This window comes from Rousettus aegyptiacus, unplaced genomic scaffold (genome assembly GCF_014176215.1).
Source record: "Rousettus aegyptiacus isolate mRouAeg1 unplaced genomic scaffold, mRouAeg1.p scaffold_m13_p_2, whole genome shotgun sequence".
NCBI classification, from domain to species: domain Eukaryota; kingdom Metazoa; phylum Chordata; class Mammalia; order Chiroptera; family Pteropodidae; genus Rousettus; species Rousettus aegyptiacus.
This window is the reverse complement of record NW_023416295.1, coordinates 171,493,378-171,512,485: the sequence shown is the minus strand read 5'-3', so window position 1 is coordinate 171,512,485 and position 19,108 is coordinate 171,493,378. Positions and strand designations below refer to the sequence as shown.

Sequence of the window (19,108 nt, the reverse complement as noted above, 5' to 3'; positions counted from 1 at the left end):
GATGCTGGCAAGTACCAAAGAAGCCGCAGACTGACAAAGTTGAAAATGCTGGGTGTTAAATCGACACAAAAGATGTTTCACTCATTTTACCTGTGGTGTTATCCCGCAGCAGTTGGTGGTCAGTATCTACAATGGGAGATGTGGCTGTACCCCCCAGCACACTTCCTGGGGTGACATAGGGATCAGATTCAGGGTCAATGTTTTGGATACCTTTCCATGGCACTCCTGGTTGGAATTCTGAGAGAAGAACAAATATTAAAGGTTAAGAGGTTGCTCAAAAAGACAGTAAAATAAAGTTCTTGATTAAAGAAAGAGATCTGTAAAAAGTCTAAATACTTATTCTATTTTATCTAAGATCTTCATCATAAAAATTTTAAAAAGTCAGCCTGAACGTATACTCTGCTAGCAATACCTCTGTGTAATCACATGTCAACTTTGTCTGTCTGTGGCTGTGAACTTGAAGCCATAGCTCATCAGGGCCGGCCCCAGAACCTGTTCTTCCTGCTTCCAAGGTAATTCAGGCCTGAGGGCAGGGAGGCAGGATTAAGTAGTCTGGTGCTCATGAGAACTGTCCAGGCAGCTAGGACAAGAACTGGAAGCAAATCTAGGTTGAGATCAGCAACTTCTCCCATTTTTCTCACCGGAAATTGGCTCATATGCACAAATGAAATCACAATACAAATGACCACTACTACATGGAAGGTCCAGGGACAAGCAGCAGGAATAATTTGGCTTGTTGTGAGGAAACCTGGAATATGTATATGTTTACAATTTTTCATTGGTTAATTTCAATTGTATTTAAAGCAATGTGATAGTATTAATAAACTTTTATTTTCCTAATCCAGATAAAGAAAAAAAGCAGTATGTATTTATTATATATGAACAACGGGCATTATATGGGCCTACTTTAACAGAATGAAATTACATATTCATATCACAAAAATAACCTGTATTGAGAGATTTAGAAGAACAAATATCGAATTTTTTTTTTTTGCTTTACAAAATTTAAATTTTTTTCTACAATGAAAATATATTACTTGTATCAAAATAGAAAAAAGGAAAAAGTAAAGTTTCATTGCACTAACAACTGCTAAGCTGGAACCGAACTGAAAACAAATACTTGCTTAATGAATTAATAAATCAAGTCACTGGACAGAAGAACTCGTACTACAAGGCATCCTATGCACCGATGCACGCCAAGGGCTGGCTCCAACGTCACTTTCTTTTATCCCCAGATTCTACCTCTCTGACCTCCTTTGGCTTATCTATGCTTGTGCAGGATCTACCACACAGCAACTTACCTGGCAGGTGAGCAACGTCCATACCTTATCTTCCTGACTGAACTCTATAGAGAGCTTATCTAATGAAAGTTTTCTATCTTCCCAAGCACAGCACACGCCTTGCTTTTAACAGACAATAATTACTGAGTGGAATAATAAAAGTGAGTGTGTGGCAAAATATCAATCTCTTTCAGAACCTGAAATTAACACTTAAAAAACAAATGATATCCCAGAAAACCACTGTCTGGACAATACCTACCTGGAGGCCAACTGGCATTGCTGGATTTACTTCCGATTTTATTTGTTGGTGGAGATTTGGCAGGTAACCAGCTATCACCAGCAGGACCCGTATGGCCACCCAGTGTGTCACCCGGGATGATATCGAACTGGTTGTATGGTGACCCTCCACGGGTCTTACCAGGGGCCACTATAGCGCCTGGGAAGAGAGAGAGGAAATTAAGAAATTAGTTCACGCTTGGAAAGGACTCCTGTGAACAGAACTTGTCTATCTTTTATTCAGAGAAACTCAAATAAATATAGTACTCTGAAGCTTATGCAGTAAAAAGAGCACTAGAATGAGAGGTCATACTCAAGACCCAACATAATTAATAAGCAGGATGACCACCGACAATTCATTTTACCTTTCTGAGCCTTTCAGTTTCTCACTTATATATACACAGCACTGTTCTCATTCTTCAACATTCCTTTCAGTTTTAAAATTCCATGGTCTTAGGAAGTTAACGAAACTTTCGTAAACCACAAATCATACACCATCCCCACAGTTTCTATGCTAATGACTCAAGAGTGAGAAACAGGAAAAATACTAAACAATTTGCAGCACATAAGAGGGTTTTTAATTACATTTGTTCTGACACCACCCACCCACCCACCCAAGTTCTGCAGTGCTGATCAGGCCTAGTTTCACTGGAGAGAAAAGCATCTGCAATTGCTTTAAATTCCAAAGCAATGAGATGGAATTCCTGCCTAGGGTCTTTGCCAGCACAAGGCCAGCAGTGAACTCTGCAGCTCTGAGAGCCGTGGCCCCACACACGAAGAACAGCAGATCCTTTGTAACTGCTTTCCTGCGAGCATGTCAGCGGTTTGTCAGTGCCCCTTTCATGCATTTTATAGGCAGGAAAAAAAAATTTAGAGTTTAAAATTCCCTTAAGCTAATAAAAATGAGCTTTACTTTAAATAAAATTTTTGGCCTCTGTGAGACACCACTCTACTTATTTCTTAAAAGAATTTTTCATGTTGGGTCGTGTCACTTGATCTGTTCTTAAAGCTATCTGTTTATGAACAGATAAAATTGTTTTCAAGGAAGTATATTAAAGTATGTATAAATATTGATTAAAATAATGTTTGATTTGGCCTAGAAGGAGTATCATCAAAACTATCTCCACGCTCTGCTAAGAAGTCATTGATTTTCTGGAGCCTTTAACAAAAATTTGACGTAAGAGCACATTACAGGGAAGTACTAGAAAATGAAAAGCCCGTTTCTCTTGGGGATTGCTAAGGAAATGGGGGAAACATTACCTGGAAGCTCTGAAAAGGCAAGTGGCTATTTTACCTATGAGACAGCCTCTCATATGGCATTTTGTGTTTATTACTGTGCACCTCTCACTTCTTTGGGGAAGAGAGCAGTGCACACAGATGCTGGGCTTGGAATATTCAGTCCAGAAACAGATTTTATAGTTTCTGTAAGTCATTCTTGATTTTGTGGCACAAAATCAAATGATGACACTTTGACATTAGCAGGCAGTGCTCCAAGTGGCCACTTCAGCAGCCTCTGGATTAGCACATTTAACAGTGGTTTAGGGGAGTACCAGTCAAGATGGAGGAGTAGGAATACTGTATATGATACTAATATTGCATTTTAATAGGAACATTAAAAAAAATTAAAGAAAAAAATTGAGTAGCTTATAAGGGAGCCCTGGAAGGCTGCAGCAAGAGCAGTTCAATAGCTATTTATACTTGGTTCTCATAGATACAGTTGAGTCCAAGTGAATTACTGTCAAATGAAACGAACACTGAAACAAAGGCTGAAAAAAAGGCTCTAAGACCTTTAGCTGTCTTATAGGGAAACGAAGAAGCTCTGACAGAGAATTATGAAGATGACAGACGACCCACATTTAAAACCAAAGCCTGGAATGCCCTCAACTGCTATCCTGTAAACCCCGTAATTTATAAAGAATAGGAAAGCTTTGTGGAAAGTTAAAATCTCATGTATGGATCTATTAGTCATCTTTGGAGATTGAAGGGCTCAAATAATCAACATGAGAGATAGTTACTGTGATCTCTTACACCTCAAAAAATCTAATTCTGTTCTCTCAAGCCAATTCATAGGGATTTACCCTCATGGGTACTCAAGTTCACTGCTACTACACTAGATTCCGTATGATTGCAGGTGAGAAATTTTGTTCCCCTTAACTAGTATTTTAAGTTTCTTATAATTTGAAATGTATCAATCCCAATCTTCTTTTCACAGGCGATCATAAGATTTGGGAGGAAAAATCAAGAGCCTTGCTAAGAAAAAGCTAAAGATCTGTGCTTTAAAATAAATTTATAGGACACTTCATCGAGGCCTGTTGAGCGTCAGATAGAACAGCGCCAACTCATAATGCTTTACTTGCTCTTACCATTTTTGTGCATATTGGCTTCCTGTGTGGCTACAGAGGGCAGTCCCTCTATCATGGAGGTCCACTGTTTAAAGCGAGACTCTGTTCCAGCCTCCTTCCCACCAACCATGCCATAGTCCATGCCGCCAGAGCTGAAGCCTAAAACAGAGAACCATGATTTATGTCTTTCTATAAATTTTCAGTATCAGTAACCAAGAGTTCTAAGGCAGGACCCATGAATAGCTTCATTTGTAACTTAAAGACCAATTTACAAGAAGTTTCTTCACTCAAAAACGGATATTTTGATTCAAAATGCTGATCTTGGCTCTTGCATGCTAAAAATGTGATGACTCGGTTAAGGTATGAAAACGTGTATGACTGCCAGGTAATTGTGACTGTCTCAGAGCACTTGTGCATTCACTCATTCATCTAGCTCACTTTTGTGCCAGGCAGGATGTTGGGGCCAGCGATTCTCCAACTGAGATGGAGGCGTCCACATATCAAACCAACATGGTATAAGAGCAGCTATGAAGTCGTGATAAGGGTATCGGGGGAAGAAAGACGCTGCAGAGAAAGGACATCTGATCTCGGGCCTAGGGCAGGTATGCAAGTAAGTCAAGGAAACCAAGTACAAAGCTCTAACTCATGACAATAAGTCATATTTAGAGAATGACAACAGTTCAATGTGACTCGGATGCTTGGCCAACTATGGATGAAGTGAGGCAGAGTGGCAGGAGATGGGGGAGAGATGAAAAGTCATGTCACATTGGGTCTTTATGTATCTATCAGGTGAAGGAGTCTGGACTTTTTCTCTAAGACAGGAGATAAGCAAGTGAGAGAAATAATAACTAGGTTTGTGTTTTAGAAAGAGAATTGGCATTGTGAGAATGGGGTAGATGTTAGGATAGAATCTGAGAGATCAATTTGAAAGAAGTTTTTATGCAATGATGAAAATCCCAAAGCCTGAATTGGCAATTAGTAAGAGGTTCACAGTTTACTTTGCCACGAGCCCCAAGGTAAGCCTTAGGTGCCAGGCTTTCAGCAAGAGTTTTAGTGGATGATGTTTTCCTACTGCACAGGGCTAGTAAGATGAAAGCCAACGTGAAAGGCTTGCTGATGGAACCTCACAAGGTCCACTGTCCATTCTGGACCAGAAGGTACTTAATACTTTTTCAAACTGACTTTCATAAAAGTAAAACAAAGGCCTATAATAAACAAATAAAATAGGGGAAAGGAAGAATAATGAATAACTACAGAAAGACCAGAAAGAGCCATTGTAAGTACAGCAGCAACACACAAGTACAGGCACTCCTAGGAAGGTGAGAGGGGTCCCCACCACGTCAAGGCTCAGTGACCTGGAAGAGCCAGAAGCCAATCTACTATGCTCTAGACTGTGCAGCAACAACCAGGCTGCACTTCATGCTGTACCCATTTAACCTCCTACCATCTGGCGGTGTTACTGGCACTTAAGTTCCATTTATCCAAATCCCACTGAGGGCCCAGGTCATATTTTTCTTCCCTGTACTTCTTCCGGTTGTCAGGGATAGTTTTATAAGTTCATAATAAATTAAGTTCAAATCATTTGAACACTTTAAAATGTTGCTATTAACATAAAGAACACCGCTCCTTCACCCTGTTTGTAACTTACTTCACTAGTCTGAATGATTGCTTAGACAGTGGGGGTGGGAAGCAGAAATCCTTCATATGAGCTGGAAATATTTCAAACTAAATAATTTTTTTTTAAAAAAGTTTCGGATATTCTTTTCTTTTGTCCTATGTAGCTGAAATGAAATGAGACTGGAGGACAGGGAAGCTAAAAGGAACAAGGGCTGTGTCTGACATAAGCTTTAACGGCCTAAATGTGTTACTACTCCTTGAGCAAATTACACTTCTACCTTTGACAGAGAAACTCAGCTCAAGGCGCTTGGACTTCAGGCCATCTGAAAGATGGTTCCAATCACTGAGTAAGAGCTTTTGAAAATAACTCAAGATTCTGGTGAAGTTAAAGAGAAGAATGAAGGGATGAGTAAGAATATAAGGAATCATTTCTTACACATTAATTTTCTTTAAAGTTGCTCTAAAATTTCTTTAAAATTCATGGTGAATTAAAGAAATTTAATTTCAGCTGCTCAGAGTTTTTTTGCAACATGAGAAGTGTCGAAAATGAATAAGAGTTATAAATCTTAGGGGAGGAGAATCTGAATAGTTCCATTTGAGCCTTAGGCATAGTGGGCATCTTTCTCATTAGAAACTAGGGGATAAAAGGCCACCAAGGTGTGGTAGCACCGTAAGTAAATAACAGGTTTGGTAAGGAAAAAAAATGGAAGGGGACTGTGGGGAAGACTGGGAGATAAAGCTACCTTGAAAGGTTTAATCTACAAACCCAAAACTTCGAGTAATTGGCATGACATGAGGATATACAGAATGTGTGCAATAAATTTGGAGGGAAGGGATTCTGGGCAACTGTGCTCTAGTGCCTGCATGAACAGGAAGCAGAGGGCATTTGCTTGTGACCTCTGGGCCATTTACGAGTCATCATACCTCTACACTCAGGAAAACAGTGATGTTATTATACTCACTATTTCATCAAAACCAAATTTGTTCAGTCCAACAAGAGGCCTACCTATAATTCTCCAGCTCACCAACACTTTAACTCAAACCAAATAAACCATTTAGTTCAGTTGAATGAACATTTATGGAGAGCCTAATTTGTGCCAGGTGCTATGTTAAGAGCTGCAGTACAGAGATAAGACAAGCCCCTTGCCTATCCAGGGACTCATTTCACCAGTAATTCGCTTTCACCTATCTTATAATTCTTGCAAAAAAGACCCTTTGCCTACCCTATCTGTCCTTGCTACAATTACTTTCTCCTGCTTCCACACACCCTAATTCATCTTCTATTCATCACTGATGCTTGGCTCAAGTGGAAGGAACTCTCTTAACTTGTCCTTACCTAATCACTCCTTCACTCCCTTTGTCTATAGTTCTCTATTTCTGATACTCCTTTTTGCGGCAGACTGAAAAACTACTGTTTTTACAATTATAATAAAGAATAAATTATAAAAGACACAAATCACCCACAGATGCTCATTTACCATGATGGTTCTAATCATGTCCACATGCACATGTGATACTGACACATTAATAATCCTAGGAAAGGTATAAATTACTCTTCTGCCAGTTAAATAATTTCTAATATTCATAACTCTACTTTTCACTGGGTATACCAGTCACATAAATATTACAGATTTTGATAATTTTAAACATAAAAAGTAAAATTTTACTGGAAATGCATTTTCTAATAAGATGGGTGACTGTTCCTTGATTAGTTCAGATACTATGAATGACTATGACTTGTTAATAGAATGAGACCAAGTTCACACTACTCTATACCTATTTTTACAAAATTCTGTAGACATAAAGGACTAAAAAATTTTATATAATTAAGTAGATGGGAAAAGAAGGAGTCTTGTTATACCATCATTTATTTCTTTGAATTCCTTTTTAGGTATCTTCCCTTTCCCCCACACTAAAAACACCACTTTTAGAGAGGTCGTCATCACCTGACAATTCAATTAGGTATATTTTCAATGTTGCTAAAAGCAGAGAATTAGAAAACTCTTTAACAAAAACATCAATTAAGGATTAGTTAAGCAGTCATTAAAGTCATTTGACTTCTTAATTTTGAGAAAATATACCAAAAGAGGCTTTATCAAGACTTAAGATTATTCTTGCTACTCTTTTACCCACAGGTATCTTTTTTAGTTTGATACACTCAGCATTAGGAAAATTGAGATATTATTCATTAAGTCTTTGCCATATAATCTTTTTTGAAAAAGTTAATCTCTGTATATGCTTTAAATATATTTTCATCAAAATCTTATAGCTACAGATTTAGTTCATTCAAAACAGGCAGGCAAATCAGACTTATGCTCAGACCCAAAATGTATTTTTCAATTCAAATAAATGTGATAATATAAATTGAGGAAAATTATAACTGTGAAATGAATTTCAAAAATGCATTTTGTAAGACAGATTATAACTGATCAGATCACAATTAATGATAAAGACCTAATAAAATGAATTATCTGTTGTTTAATAAGTTATCAAATATAAACTAGTAAGTCCATATGTTCTTCCTCCTTACTTAATTTGTTTTATGATACATAGCTAAATGTGTCAGTTACTTATGAAACAGGATTAGAAAGACAAATAGGACATTTCTTTCGTATATGTACATATGTGTGTATGTTGAACTCCGATCCTTCAGCCACTAGTAATAGTCAAAACTCAAATACAATAGTCACAAATAACAGCATTAACCTAATGAGATGTGATAAAATTTTCCTATATATATAATAAATGAGAAAGGTATATAGTACTAAAAACTAACAGATTTGCAGCCAATATGTCATTTTACTTTTAACAGGAGATAGAAAAGATCAATGATGTTATAAGGACTGTCAATGGAATAAACACATCATCATTTTAGGTTTCTGACAACTGACTAATGCATACTCAGACTAAAGGAAACGATGTAATAGTTTACCCGCAGGCTTTATGTGATGCATTGTTAAAACGTGTATATTTACGAGTTGGTGTCACTAACTGATTGGCTCAAGCTGTTTGAATGTGCTTCTCTTTCGACCTCAGACACAGGATGTCTAGGGATGAGCACTGAGAAGACCTGAAAAGAACACGTGGGGAAGCGCTGGCGGCTTCCAGGGGCGCTCTTTGCTTTGAATTGACAGCACTCTACTTCGAGAACTACGCGCTCTTTGACAAAACAGGAGGGAAGGAGAAAAGCTGCCCTGCCTTATTATCACATATGGTGATAATAAATTTCAGAACAACTCAGCACATACCGAGATACCCAGGTTATGTCAAGCTTCACCCTGAACAGAAAACATGATGAAGAAGGTGAAGACTGGGAACCTGGGGGGTAATGACACCTTCATTAGTCATTACAGAAGGTGTCCTCCTTGCTTGGTACCCTGGCATTCTACACCCAGATGAGAATGTCCTCGAAAGATGTGAGATGGTGTAGAGTTTGTTCTTCTTTTATGTCAAGTGCAAGAAAGGTTATTTTAAATTTAAGTCAGTTCTCAAGCGGGTCATTTTTAAGAATATATTTGACGGAAGTTGAGGATTTGGAAATTAACTCCCTTAAAGCTATCCGAGGTCAAGGAGTCCCTGAAGTCTTCGTTCTTCTCTGCATGTGAGCACCCCAGTAGGAAATGGGCACCTCACAAAACTAGAGCACAGAGAGCAAGGCCATTTGTCACCTAGGAGCCTAAATTTCAGGTTTCTCCAACTCTTGTTTTTGAATGTGCACAGTATCTTCTTTACCAAAATAAAATCTAAATGTCAATCTGAGAAGAAACTTGCTGTGCTGTGTGGTACCTTTTTAATTTTTAAATTTTATTTTTAAATTGCTATTGCCACACTGATTAGATTCTGCTTACAACACGTTCCTGTTCTGAAAGAGCTACGATTTGCCTGCCAACAAATTCTTGACGAATGTCAAAGGTATAACCTTACTTGTGCTAATTCTATTTAAATCAGATGAAATACTAATACCAGAAGAATTTTATCAGTTTGCCTTATAATTTTAATTTAAGTACCTCATTTTTTTTCAAGAGATAGTAATTTTACCAGTATAGCTAAACATCTCAACTTGTATATATTTTAACAGGTTAATACCTCAGGTACACGTAGTACGCAGCACGTACAAATGTTTAAACTGGCTTTTAAAAATTCCTAGCAGTAGGAAAGCAGATTGCCACAGTAAAAGACTGCTTGCAGTCAGAAGCTGGAGCTCTGTCTCTGCTATTTACTGATTGTGTGTAAGCTTAGGAAAACCAGTGAAACTCTAGGATTTTCATAACTCAGACATATTATCTGTAAGACAGGGATGAGAATATCTACTTTGTGTGGGTTTTGTGAAAACAGGGGGTAATATAGGTCCACCTCTTACTAGAGGCTTTATAAAAAAGGAGTTTTCATTTCTAACCACTTACCAGAACCATATCCAGGTATTGGCCCTTTGGTTTGAAGGTCTGGGAGCCCCACGTTCAGAGTGTTGGGTACCATGTTGTCCAGATGTGGCTTGGGCCCAACAGGATGAGATGGTGAGTGCTTCATGCTAGGCTGTCTCTGCTGCTGCTGCTGCTGCTGCTGGAGCGCACTCACCATTCGAGCCAGCTGGAGGCGAGTCCAGAGCGAGCAAGAGGCCCAAGGGGAAACAGACACATGATAAGCCAACACCCTTAACTCCACAGGACAAGCCTGTGTATGATTTGTTTTTGCTCTCGGAGGGTGACAGATGCTCAACTCACAGAAAGCAGGAGAGGGACCCTGCTGATGTCATTACCTGCTGCTCTTGCTGCTGGCGCACAGCTTGAGAGAGCTTCCTCTGGTTCTGTAACAACTGCTGCTGTTGCTGCTGCTGCAAGAGAAGCTGACATGCCTACAAAGGAGAAGAGAGAGGGCCTAAGTCTCCTAAGGCGGACTTGCTGAGGATACCGCGAGGGTGTGTGGGCTGAAGTACAGGTCGCTGAGTCAAGTGTCCGTGAGGTCGCACCACTAAGTTAGTTCCTGGTCTACTGGTCACACTTACCACCCAGTGAGCACACAGAAAACACAGCAAATCAAGTTAAAGAAAACAGAAAAAGTAAATGACCTTTTTGGCCATAGGAGGAAAATCTGCTACTTACCAACTGAAACTGGGGAATTTGTGGAAGCTGGCTCAGCATGGCAATTTGTTGAGGAGATAACTGGGGCCCCACATTGAAAAGGCCTGGATTCAGGCCACTGTTGGGAAACTGCTTGAGCATCGAGGCAGAAACCTGGTAAAAAGGGAAGGGAAAAAAAAAAAGGGAAAAAGAAAAAAAGAAGAAACTGTCAGAATTTACCAAAATAATTTTTTGAGTTTGTGTAAAAAGAATCTTAATAGATCTAAAGGAAGTGTCAATTTTTTCCTTGAAAAATATGTATGAAAAATCTTAAATGACTGGGAGAAATACACCAACGTGGTTATCTGTGAGTGGCGACATAAGAGCTTTTATATTCTTTCCTTAGGCTTTCCAATTTTCCTACAATAAAAATTATGAACTTTACAAGCAAGAAAACATCTGCAAGACTAAAAAATTTTAATGACAATATGACTTTTGTTGGAGAAGTTATTACTGGAAATGTGCCAAACTACATAAAGCTAATAAATAAATGCTTAAAAGAAAGTATTTCTGTTATACAAATAAGAAAAATATATCGAACTTGTAAATAAGAGCCACTGGAATTTCAGCTCACGGCTTCTTACACCAAACACCCAGAGTCGCAGAGGCAGCACAGGCGAGCCGAGGTCAAGTGGCCTGGCTAGTTCCCTCCCCATGGTTTTCAGGAGTGAGCTGGGCTATGCTGCAGGAATCTCTAGGGACAGAGGAAGGATTCCCTCCCATCTTTGGATGGCTCATCTTTGCAGAGCCCAGAACAGAAAGCCAATTTTAGAAAAGTCTAGTGCTGAGTGGGCCTGGCCATCACTAACTATTCTGTTAAACCCCTTCTTTATCGAACAATCCCTAAGATCTCAGTTTCTCTGATTGTACTATAGCTCTCAATTCGCACACTAAGCTTATTGTCAATTAAAATCCATAATATTTAAAAATGTTTTGCTCCCCATGTAATATTTAAGCAGGGGTTTTCATATTTTATTAATTTATGTTTGATCTTAAGACCTTACATTTACCTTTATGAGCATGGCACATAATAGGTGCTTAATACCTAGTAAATGAATGAGTATTACATTTTAACTTATTAACCGTCGCTCTACCAAATTCTTTTCTACTCTGTTATTCTACTCATTCCCAGTTTGCATTTCCCCATCTGGTCATCAATGAGAATATTGAACTTGACAGAGCTGAGGATAATCTAGTAAACATGCCACTAAAAACCCAAACCTGAAACTGATCAGCCTGGGTACCATCAATCATTTACTAATCTACACAACTGTTTCAGCATTTAGCCTATATTTCTCCTTCTTGTCTAAAACAAAGAGATAGCTTGTCAAATGGCTTGTCAAAATAGATACAACTATGCCATTCTTATATTATAATCCAAGATTCTTTTTACCAATCAAGGAAGGAAATGAGTTAAGTTAAAACTTGTTAGCCAACTATGATTCTTGATTCCTACCATAGGTGTTTGAAAGTCATCTTTGTGATAATCTAGTCTAGAATCTTGCCCAGAACTGGTACAAGGTTCATCAGTCTTTAAGTGACTTTCCCTATTCTTTAAAAAATTGTTTAAAATTTCCCCCTTTCTCTTCGCTTCCTTGTAGGGGAAGGGTGCCTTCCTCCCATTTCTGATCTGAGGCTCCACACAGAGGAGCACCCATCTTTATCCCAGTGACAACACTCCAGGTCTCTTTCCCTTTCTTGTTAGCAAGCCTACAGAGACGACTGCCTGGTCCACCTGCGGGGGGTTAGTCTGGAATTCGGTATTAGGAATAGCTCACATTCACTTTTCCCAGTAGTAAAGGGGGTATTTGGGTCCCCATATGTCTTCATTCTCTGTCTTAAAAATTCAGGATTTAGGCAGCAAAGAGAGGTTGTCATTACTATACTCGCCTCAAAGACCCACAGTCACTGAAGATCAAAGGCAGGGCTCGGCCATTCTCTTCACAAACTGTTGTAGAATTTACATTCCCTAATTTAAGAAATCTTAACTCTTTTGGTTGAATATCCTTATTCTTAATAGAGAAGAAAAAAGCAGTAAAATTTTATTTCCACTTCACTGGTCAGCATTATACAAAGAGTCCACAGTGACTCCTTTCCCATCACCAAACTGCAACACTCCAAATTTTAATGCCTCTTTTAATCTGCCTACTCTTTTGCAACTCTCAGTTTACATTGTGTTCTAATCCCCCAAACTCAACTCTTATACATATTCGTCCTTGCCTGCATACCCTGACTTTCCATCTTCTGAATATGCCCTTCTAAAAACAGAGTCATCAGTCATCAGAAAGCTTTCATTAGAAGACTCACTGGGTCTCCCCATTTTCTTTCTTTAGCCCTACAGTTAAACCCCTGCTTCCTAATATTTTTGAGTCGTCATCTCTGTCTGCCACATTCTCAAGAATATCTGCCTATCTTTGGACACATTTTAGTCTACAAACATCCAAGTTCAGGTTTTCTTATACTTGGCTTACCAGCTCACTTTCTTCCAAGACCTTGGCCACCTTCACTTAACCTACCGATTCTATCATTTGGGAAAGTATTTTGGTGTAAAACAGTACTTCTCCCTGCTTCCTCTTTATCCTCTAAGAGATGCTGAATGTTGACAATTAATTGAAAAAATTTGTTCAATTTTTCTCTTTTAAGTGTTGGTCCCCTGGCAGATGTGAGCTCAAAGCAAGCACATTGCAACTGTGCGGTTTGCCTTGATTTTGGACTTCTAGCCTCCAAACTATGAGAAAATAAATTTCTGTTGTTTTAAGTGACCCCATTTGTGGAAATTTGTTGTGGTAGTTTCTAGGAAAGAAACTAATGCAGTAACTATGTTTTACAGGCCCATGCTATGCAATGTTAACACTAGCCTCATGTGGCTACTGAGCACTTTAAACATGGCGAATCTACACTGAGATGTGCTTTAAGTGTAAAATACATATCAGATTTCAGAGACTTGGTATTTAAAAGAGGTAAAAATTTCAATAGTAATTTTTAAGCTTTGACTACAGGCTAAAATAATATTTTAGATAAACTGAGATAAAGAAAATATTAATTTCACCTTTTTCTGTCTTTTTTAATGAAGCTACTAAAAACTTTAAATTACACTATGTGGCTCACGTTATAGTTCCATTGGACAGGGCTGTACGAGGTTATTGGCACTGTTTCTAACTTCTTTTCCACTGTTTTAGTCTATGATCTATAAGAAATCTCCTCTGCTCATTTTGTTTCTCAATCTGCTGGCCTCCAAAATAGCCACTGTTTGAACTTTCAATTCTTCCTACTTTTTCATTGTTTTAAAAGCTCTCCTGAACAAATTAGCTGGTCTCCTGATCAACATATTTCTCTCAGCCTTGAAAATGTATGCCATCCCTTGCCAAGTGCCCATTTATTCTATCCCTTTATTATTCCTACTACTCAAAATTAGCTAAAGAAACCACTATTCCAAATAAAACATGCCCAAGACCCAGCAGTAACCTAGAGAAATTCATCCTAGGAGACAAATACAAGAATATTCACAGCAGCAGTGCTCACAATAACAAACATCTAGAAACAGCCCAAGTATTGATATTATATGAACCGCAACTGCCCAAATTGACATGGGAAAATCTCAGGAACAATATCAAGTAAAAAAAGTAAGAGATTTCATTACATAAAGTACAAAAAAGGCAAAATTAAACAATATATTGTTTAAAAGATAGACATAAAGACTATAAAGAAATGCTAATGTAATATATTTTTATACTTTAAACACCAGCACCTCATATGCTCCATAAAATTGATAGTTCTAAAGACTATAAAGGTTACATTTGAGGACTTCATAGCTAGCTCTGCTCAACCTCTCCCTTCTTCATATTGCACATGCACTGTCCTTCTCCAATGAATACAGAAGGACCAGAGAGACACCCCTAGGCTCCTGGCAAATGGCTATTCATACCTGGGCTGCAGAGTAATTAACAGTGCAGGTTTGCACATTCCCATAGCAGGGAGTTAATTATTCTGGCTTAAAAGGCCTTCACTCTCCAGCTGGGTTGGAGAAAGCAAAGATCTAGTTGAAGCCAATATGGCATTTAATGAAGCATTGCAGGTGCAAAATGACAGCAATTTAAAAGCAAGACAAAAGCCTGCTAGAATGTTACTTTCTGAATATATGAATTAGGATAAAAAAAGCAAGGTAGAAAAAGTCAAAGCCTAGAACATTTGTAACAAATCTTAGAGTACTTTCATTGTTTTCTTTCTAGGTTTACATTAAATATTAACTGCCCCTATTAAGTGGTTAAAATGGATGTATAATTTTAAAATACTTATCAAAAATTTTAAATGTTTATGTGCTTTGACCCATTTAATTCTGGGCAACTAAATTTAGAAATAATGTCGATTAAGATATATGTATAAAGATTTCTCTAATCATTATTTATAACAGTAAAAAATTAGAAACAATTTAACATCCAAAAATGAGGAAGGGATATTGAAGTAAGTCTACCTGATGGAACTTTACGCCTTTTTCATTAAGAATGATCAACATGGAGACTACACAGTAATAGTGAAAACATGATGAGCTAATGCTGATGACAACCGCAGGATGTAGTGGCCATGAGTAAACTTACGTGAAAAGTATGCTTGTACACGAATAGAGTCTGCATAGGAGACTGTGTTGAAATAATCCCGATCATTGTAATGGGGTCGGGGGTTTCTAGAATTTTTTTCTCCACTAGCCAAACTTTCAGTGCAGCTATTATATTGTCCTTACTTTTTAAAAAAGAAACATAGCTACCCAATTGCTTTGTTTTTTAAAATATGAAAATATCAGGAAAGAAATCAAAGATGCCACTGCTTAATAGTCTACCCTTATTATGCATTAAATGTTAACTACATTTTGCTAAATAAACAAATTTCAAAAATGTAGGAGAAAAGCACTTTTCTTTTCTAACAACTCTGGTCATAGAGATCTGCAGCCTATAAGTCTCTTAGGGCTAAGTTAACTAGTGCTTTCCCAACAATGCCACTTTCTAAATCATTCTGAAATGCATCTACCTTCCCATGACTTGACATATATTTACTGAGCTCGAATCCATGCCCTGCACAGTTGTAGGTGTCCAGGATCTAGGTGAACAAGGAAGATGCATTTGGCCAGTGAAGCTTAGTCCACTCCTGGGGTGGGGAGAGATGGGGAGTTGCAGAAACAATGGTGGCGGGTGCTGTGCATAGCCTGGCAGGGATCCCAAGGAAATAAGGATGGAGCATGTGGCATTCTGGGAGAAAAGTGTTCTGAAAGGATGCTCAGTGTGCTGGGGCCAGTCGGCTGGAGAGGCCTGAATGAATGGGAGAGTGGTGGGGTGGGGATGGGGAGACCACCATGAGCCTCAAAGACCAGGGTGGAGTTAGCTTTGCATTCCCAGTGAGAGAGCGAGCCATGAGTGGATTTTCCCAGTCAAGTGGTAACATGATTTACCTTAACTTTCTATGTTGACAGAAATGTCCTGTGTTTGTATTATCATGCAGGAGCTACGAACCAGGTATGGCTATTAAATTTAAACTGATTAAAATTAAAAATTTAGTTCTTCCATTCAACCAATCGCATTTCAAGTGCTAATGGCTATATCGAACAGCATGGTGTTAGAGAATCAGCCTGAATGCTGGATGAATAACAGGCTCAAGGCAGGTGAGTGTGGAATGAAGCAGGGCAGGGACAAGGCAGGAGGCCGTTTCTAGCAGCGCAAAGGTGGTGGCATGGCCAGGGGTCACACTAGAGGGGGTGATAAGAAACGGTCAGCTTCTGGATAAAGCTGTGAAGGGACGATTTCTCGATGAACGGGATCGGACTGTGAGAACATGCATAACGAACTCCGAGGTGTGAGACCAGAGCTCTTGCAGAACGAGTGCCATTTCCCTGGAGGAAGAGGGTATTTTTGAGGGGAGTGTGGGATGAAGTCAGATGTTCGGTTTAGGACAGGTTAACTTGTGATGCTTATAAGGCATCCTAGTAGAGGTCCCCAGAAGTCTGTAAAGTTGAGAAGGGAGATCTGGGCTAAAGATACCATCAGCATTTGGAGCTGTCAGTATTTAAAGCCATTCCACTGGGCAAGATCACCTAGCAGTCACTGCAGACGGGGGAAGAGGCTCGAGGACTGACATTGGGGACTCTCATGTTTAAATGTTGGGGGGAGGGGGGAGGAACTTGTAAAGGAGATGGAGACAGAGAGGTAGCTAGAGAAGAAATATAGAAAGTGTCTGAAAGCCAAGTGAGTTAAGTGCTTCAAAAAGGACGGAGTGGCCACCTGTGTCTAATGCTGCTGTGACACTGAGGAAGAAGAAACTGGAGAACAGACCACTGCATTCCACAACATGAAGATCAGCAGTGTCCTTCACTAAGCCATTCCCGCCGCCGCCGCCGCCGCCTTACCTGGACCCCTGCACTAGCCTTCTAACTGGTCTCCTCTGCTCTAGTGCTTCTGCCATTCAACCACGGCCTCTGTATTACAATCAATGTTACCCTTCTAAAGCATAAATTTTCCTACACTGCCACTCTGCCAAAAAATCTTGCCTAAACTATATGATCTATTACAGTAGCAGCCAAACTTTAGGGTATACCTAAAAATCACCTGGGGGTGACTAGGCTCCAACACCCAAGATTCTCTGTCTTGTTAGACTGGGGGAGTCCTGAGAACTGTATTTTTAAGTTGTAGCTCAGATGATGGTTATAAACCATGCTGACCAAAGGACAAAGTCCAAACTCCTTAGCTAGGCAGACAAAGCTTTTCTGAATATGGTCCCAAACTTCCTCACTAGTTTCTTCCTATTATACTCTAAACAGCATCTGTATGCTTCCACAAGCTCTAATTATTTAAACAAACTGTTATTTCCCCAAACGTGCCGTGCTCTTCCAGCTCCTGCTGCCCAGAAGGCACCTTTAATCTGGCTGTGCCCAGCAAACTCTGACTTACTCCTCAAGACCCAGCTTAAGTGCCACTGCAAGTGTGAGATCTCACCCAGCTCCCTTAACTCTGTTAAGCTTTTATTTCTACATAACCTTTTTCACACTATTTGCTGACTATTCTTCCATCACTGCCACCAACACCAGGAAGCGGCGATGGGAGAGATGGTGTTTTCTTCATCTGTGCATTGTCAGCACACTACCTGGCACTCTGCAAATGGTCAATAACCATGGATGGCTGCTGGCCTGATACTAAGGCATGTTGGAAAGCGCTCCAACAGTTAAGATGCTGCCACTGTAAGTGCTGGGGAAGTCAAGAACAGGTCTGTCTGCAGAACATACCACTACCTGAAGGATGACTGGAACTCAGAGGGCAGGAAGGGGAAGAAGAGAGACCCTAAGGGGATGCCGAGATTCCTAGACAGGACCATGAAGATGGGGGGTAGGGGAGGTCTACAAGACAGGTATGGACTCAATATCAAAAACTAGATGTGAAATCTATAAATGACAGTTTCAAAGAAATATTTTAAGCTTCTCTCTTAAACATTTCAAAACCTAAAAAACAAAATCTGACGATTCACAACCTACAACCTGCTGGTTGGATCCAGTAAGTGCCCTCACAGCCTTTTGCAGGATGGGACGGACTCAAAGCTCTTGCTCATACTTAGTTCACATGAGGAACATTCTAAGTGTCGTAAGGCCACACACTGAATCCATACACAGGCTTACCAGCTTTTACTTTGCTTCTGAGACCTGTTTCCTCATAAACAGGTACAAGGGACAGCATGTGGTAGGCTGGCACAAATCTCTCAACTGTAGCCCCCGAAAACTCATTGCACATTTCCTACTAAGAAAGGGACTTCGAAATTTCCCCTGGTACTCCAGGACAGTGTATTATGGCTGCTCTGTGAATAAGTCTCTGCCACTTCATTAATTCTAAAACTGCCCCTGAGAGCTCCTGGTCAGTACTTTAGCAAATAGCCTCTCAAAGCCTTTCAGAATAATCCAGAACTTGGCAATTCTCCTGTTCATCTATGGATAAATCCTTGAGTACAACCGACTTCTGAATGCTAACGCAACAGAATTTATAAAGTAGTTTTAATTACATGTCATTAAAAAACCAGTACAGTATTAGAAAAAATATACAGGCGATCTAAAAGGAATGTAACTATATTGTTTTCCATGCAAAAATATCTACTTTGTATGCACGATACAATAAAAAAGTGAGACTTGATATTTTTGTTTAAAAAAATCTTAATTCTTGACATCTGGGTTTTTCAAATTTAGAACTACTACTATTCCCTTTAAGCCCACAAAAGCAATCTGTTGACAACTGGTAACCCCCTGAGTGGGGTTTACTTCTGAATTGCAGAAACATACAATTGCTTACCTGGGGGGAAATAAACTGGGGAGGCACTTGCGCCCGGAGACTAGGAGAATTTAGTGGCTGCACCGGTGTGTGCATACCTCTCGATTGTGCTGTACTATTTCCAAACAAACCGTGATTGCCACCCTGCAAACATAACAGCAGCGTCAGGCTTTTGTTAATGTGAG

General features: G+C 39.3%; 1 protein-coding gene across 4 annotated transcripts in view; it reads right to left on the bottom strand.

The window, feature by feature from the left end:
* TNRC6B (trinucleotide repeat containing adaptor 6B) overlaps positions 1 to 19,108 on the bottom strand; it is a 216,532-nt gene that overhangs the window by 19,635 nt on the left and 177,789 nt on the right. For all 4 annotated transcript variants that reach the window (XM_036237544.1, XM_036237545.1, XM_036237547.1 and 1 more), the window contains 7 exons: positions 18,945 to 19,067; positions 10,615 to 10,746; positions 10,272 to 10,367; positions 9,919 to 10,102; positions 3,920 to 4,057; positions 1,540 to 1,716; positions 91 to 237 (listed from right to left, as the gene is read on the bottom strand). In XM_036237544.1, the coding sequence (XP_036093437.1) occupies positions 91 to 237; positions 1,540 to 1,716; positions 3,920 to 4,057; positions 9,919 to 10,102; positions 10,272 to 10,367; positions 10,615 to 10,746; positions 18,945 to 19,067 (997 nt within the window). The remainder of the gene's footprint in view (positions 1 to 90; positions 238 to 1,539; positions 1,717 to 3,919; positions 4,058 to 9,918; positions 10,103 to 10,271; positions 10,368 to 10,614; positions 10,747 to 18,944; positions 19,068 to 19,108) is intronic.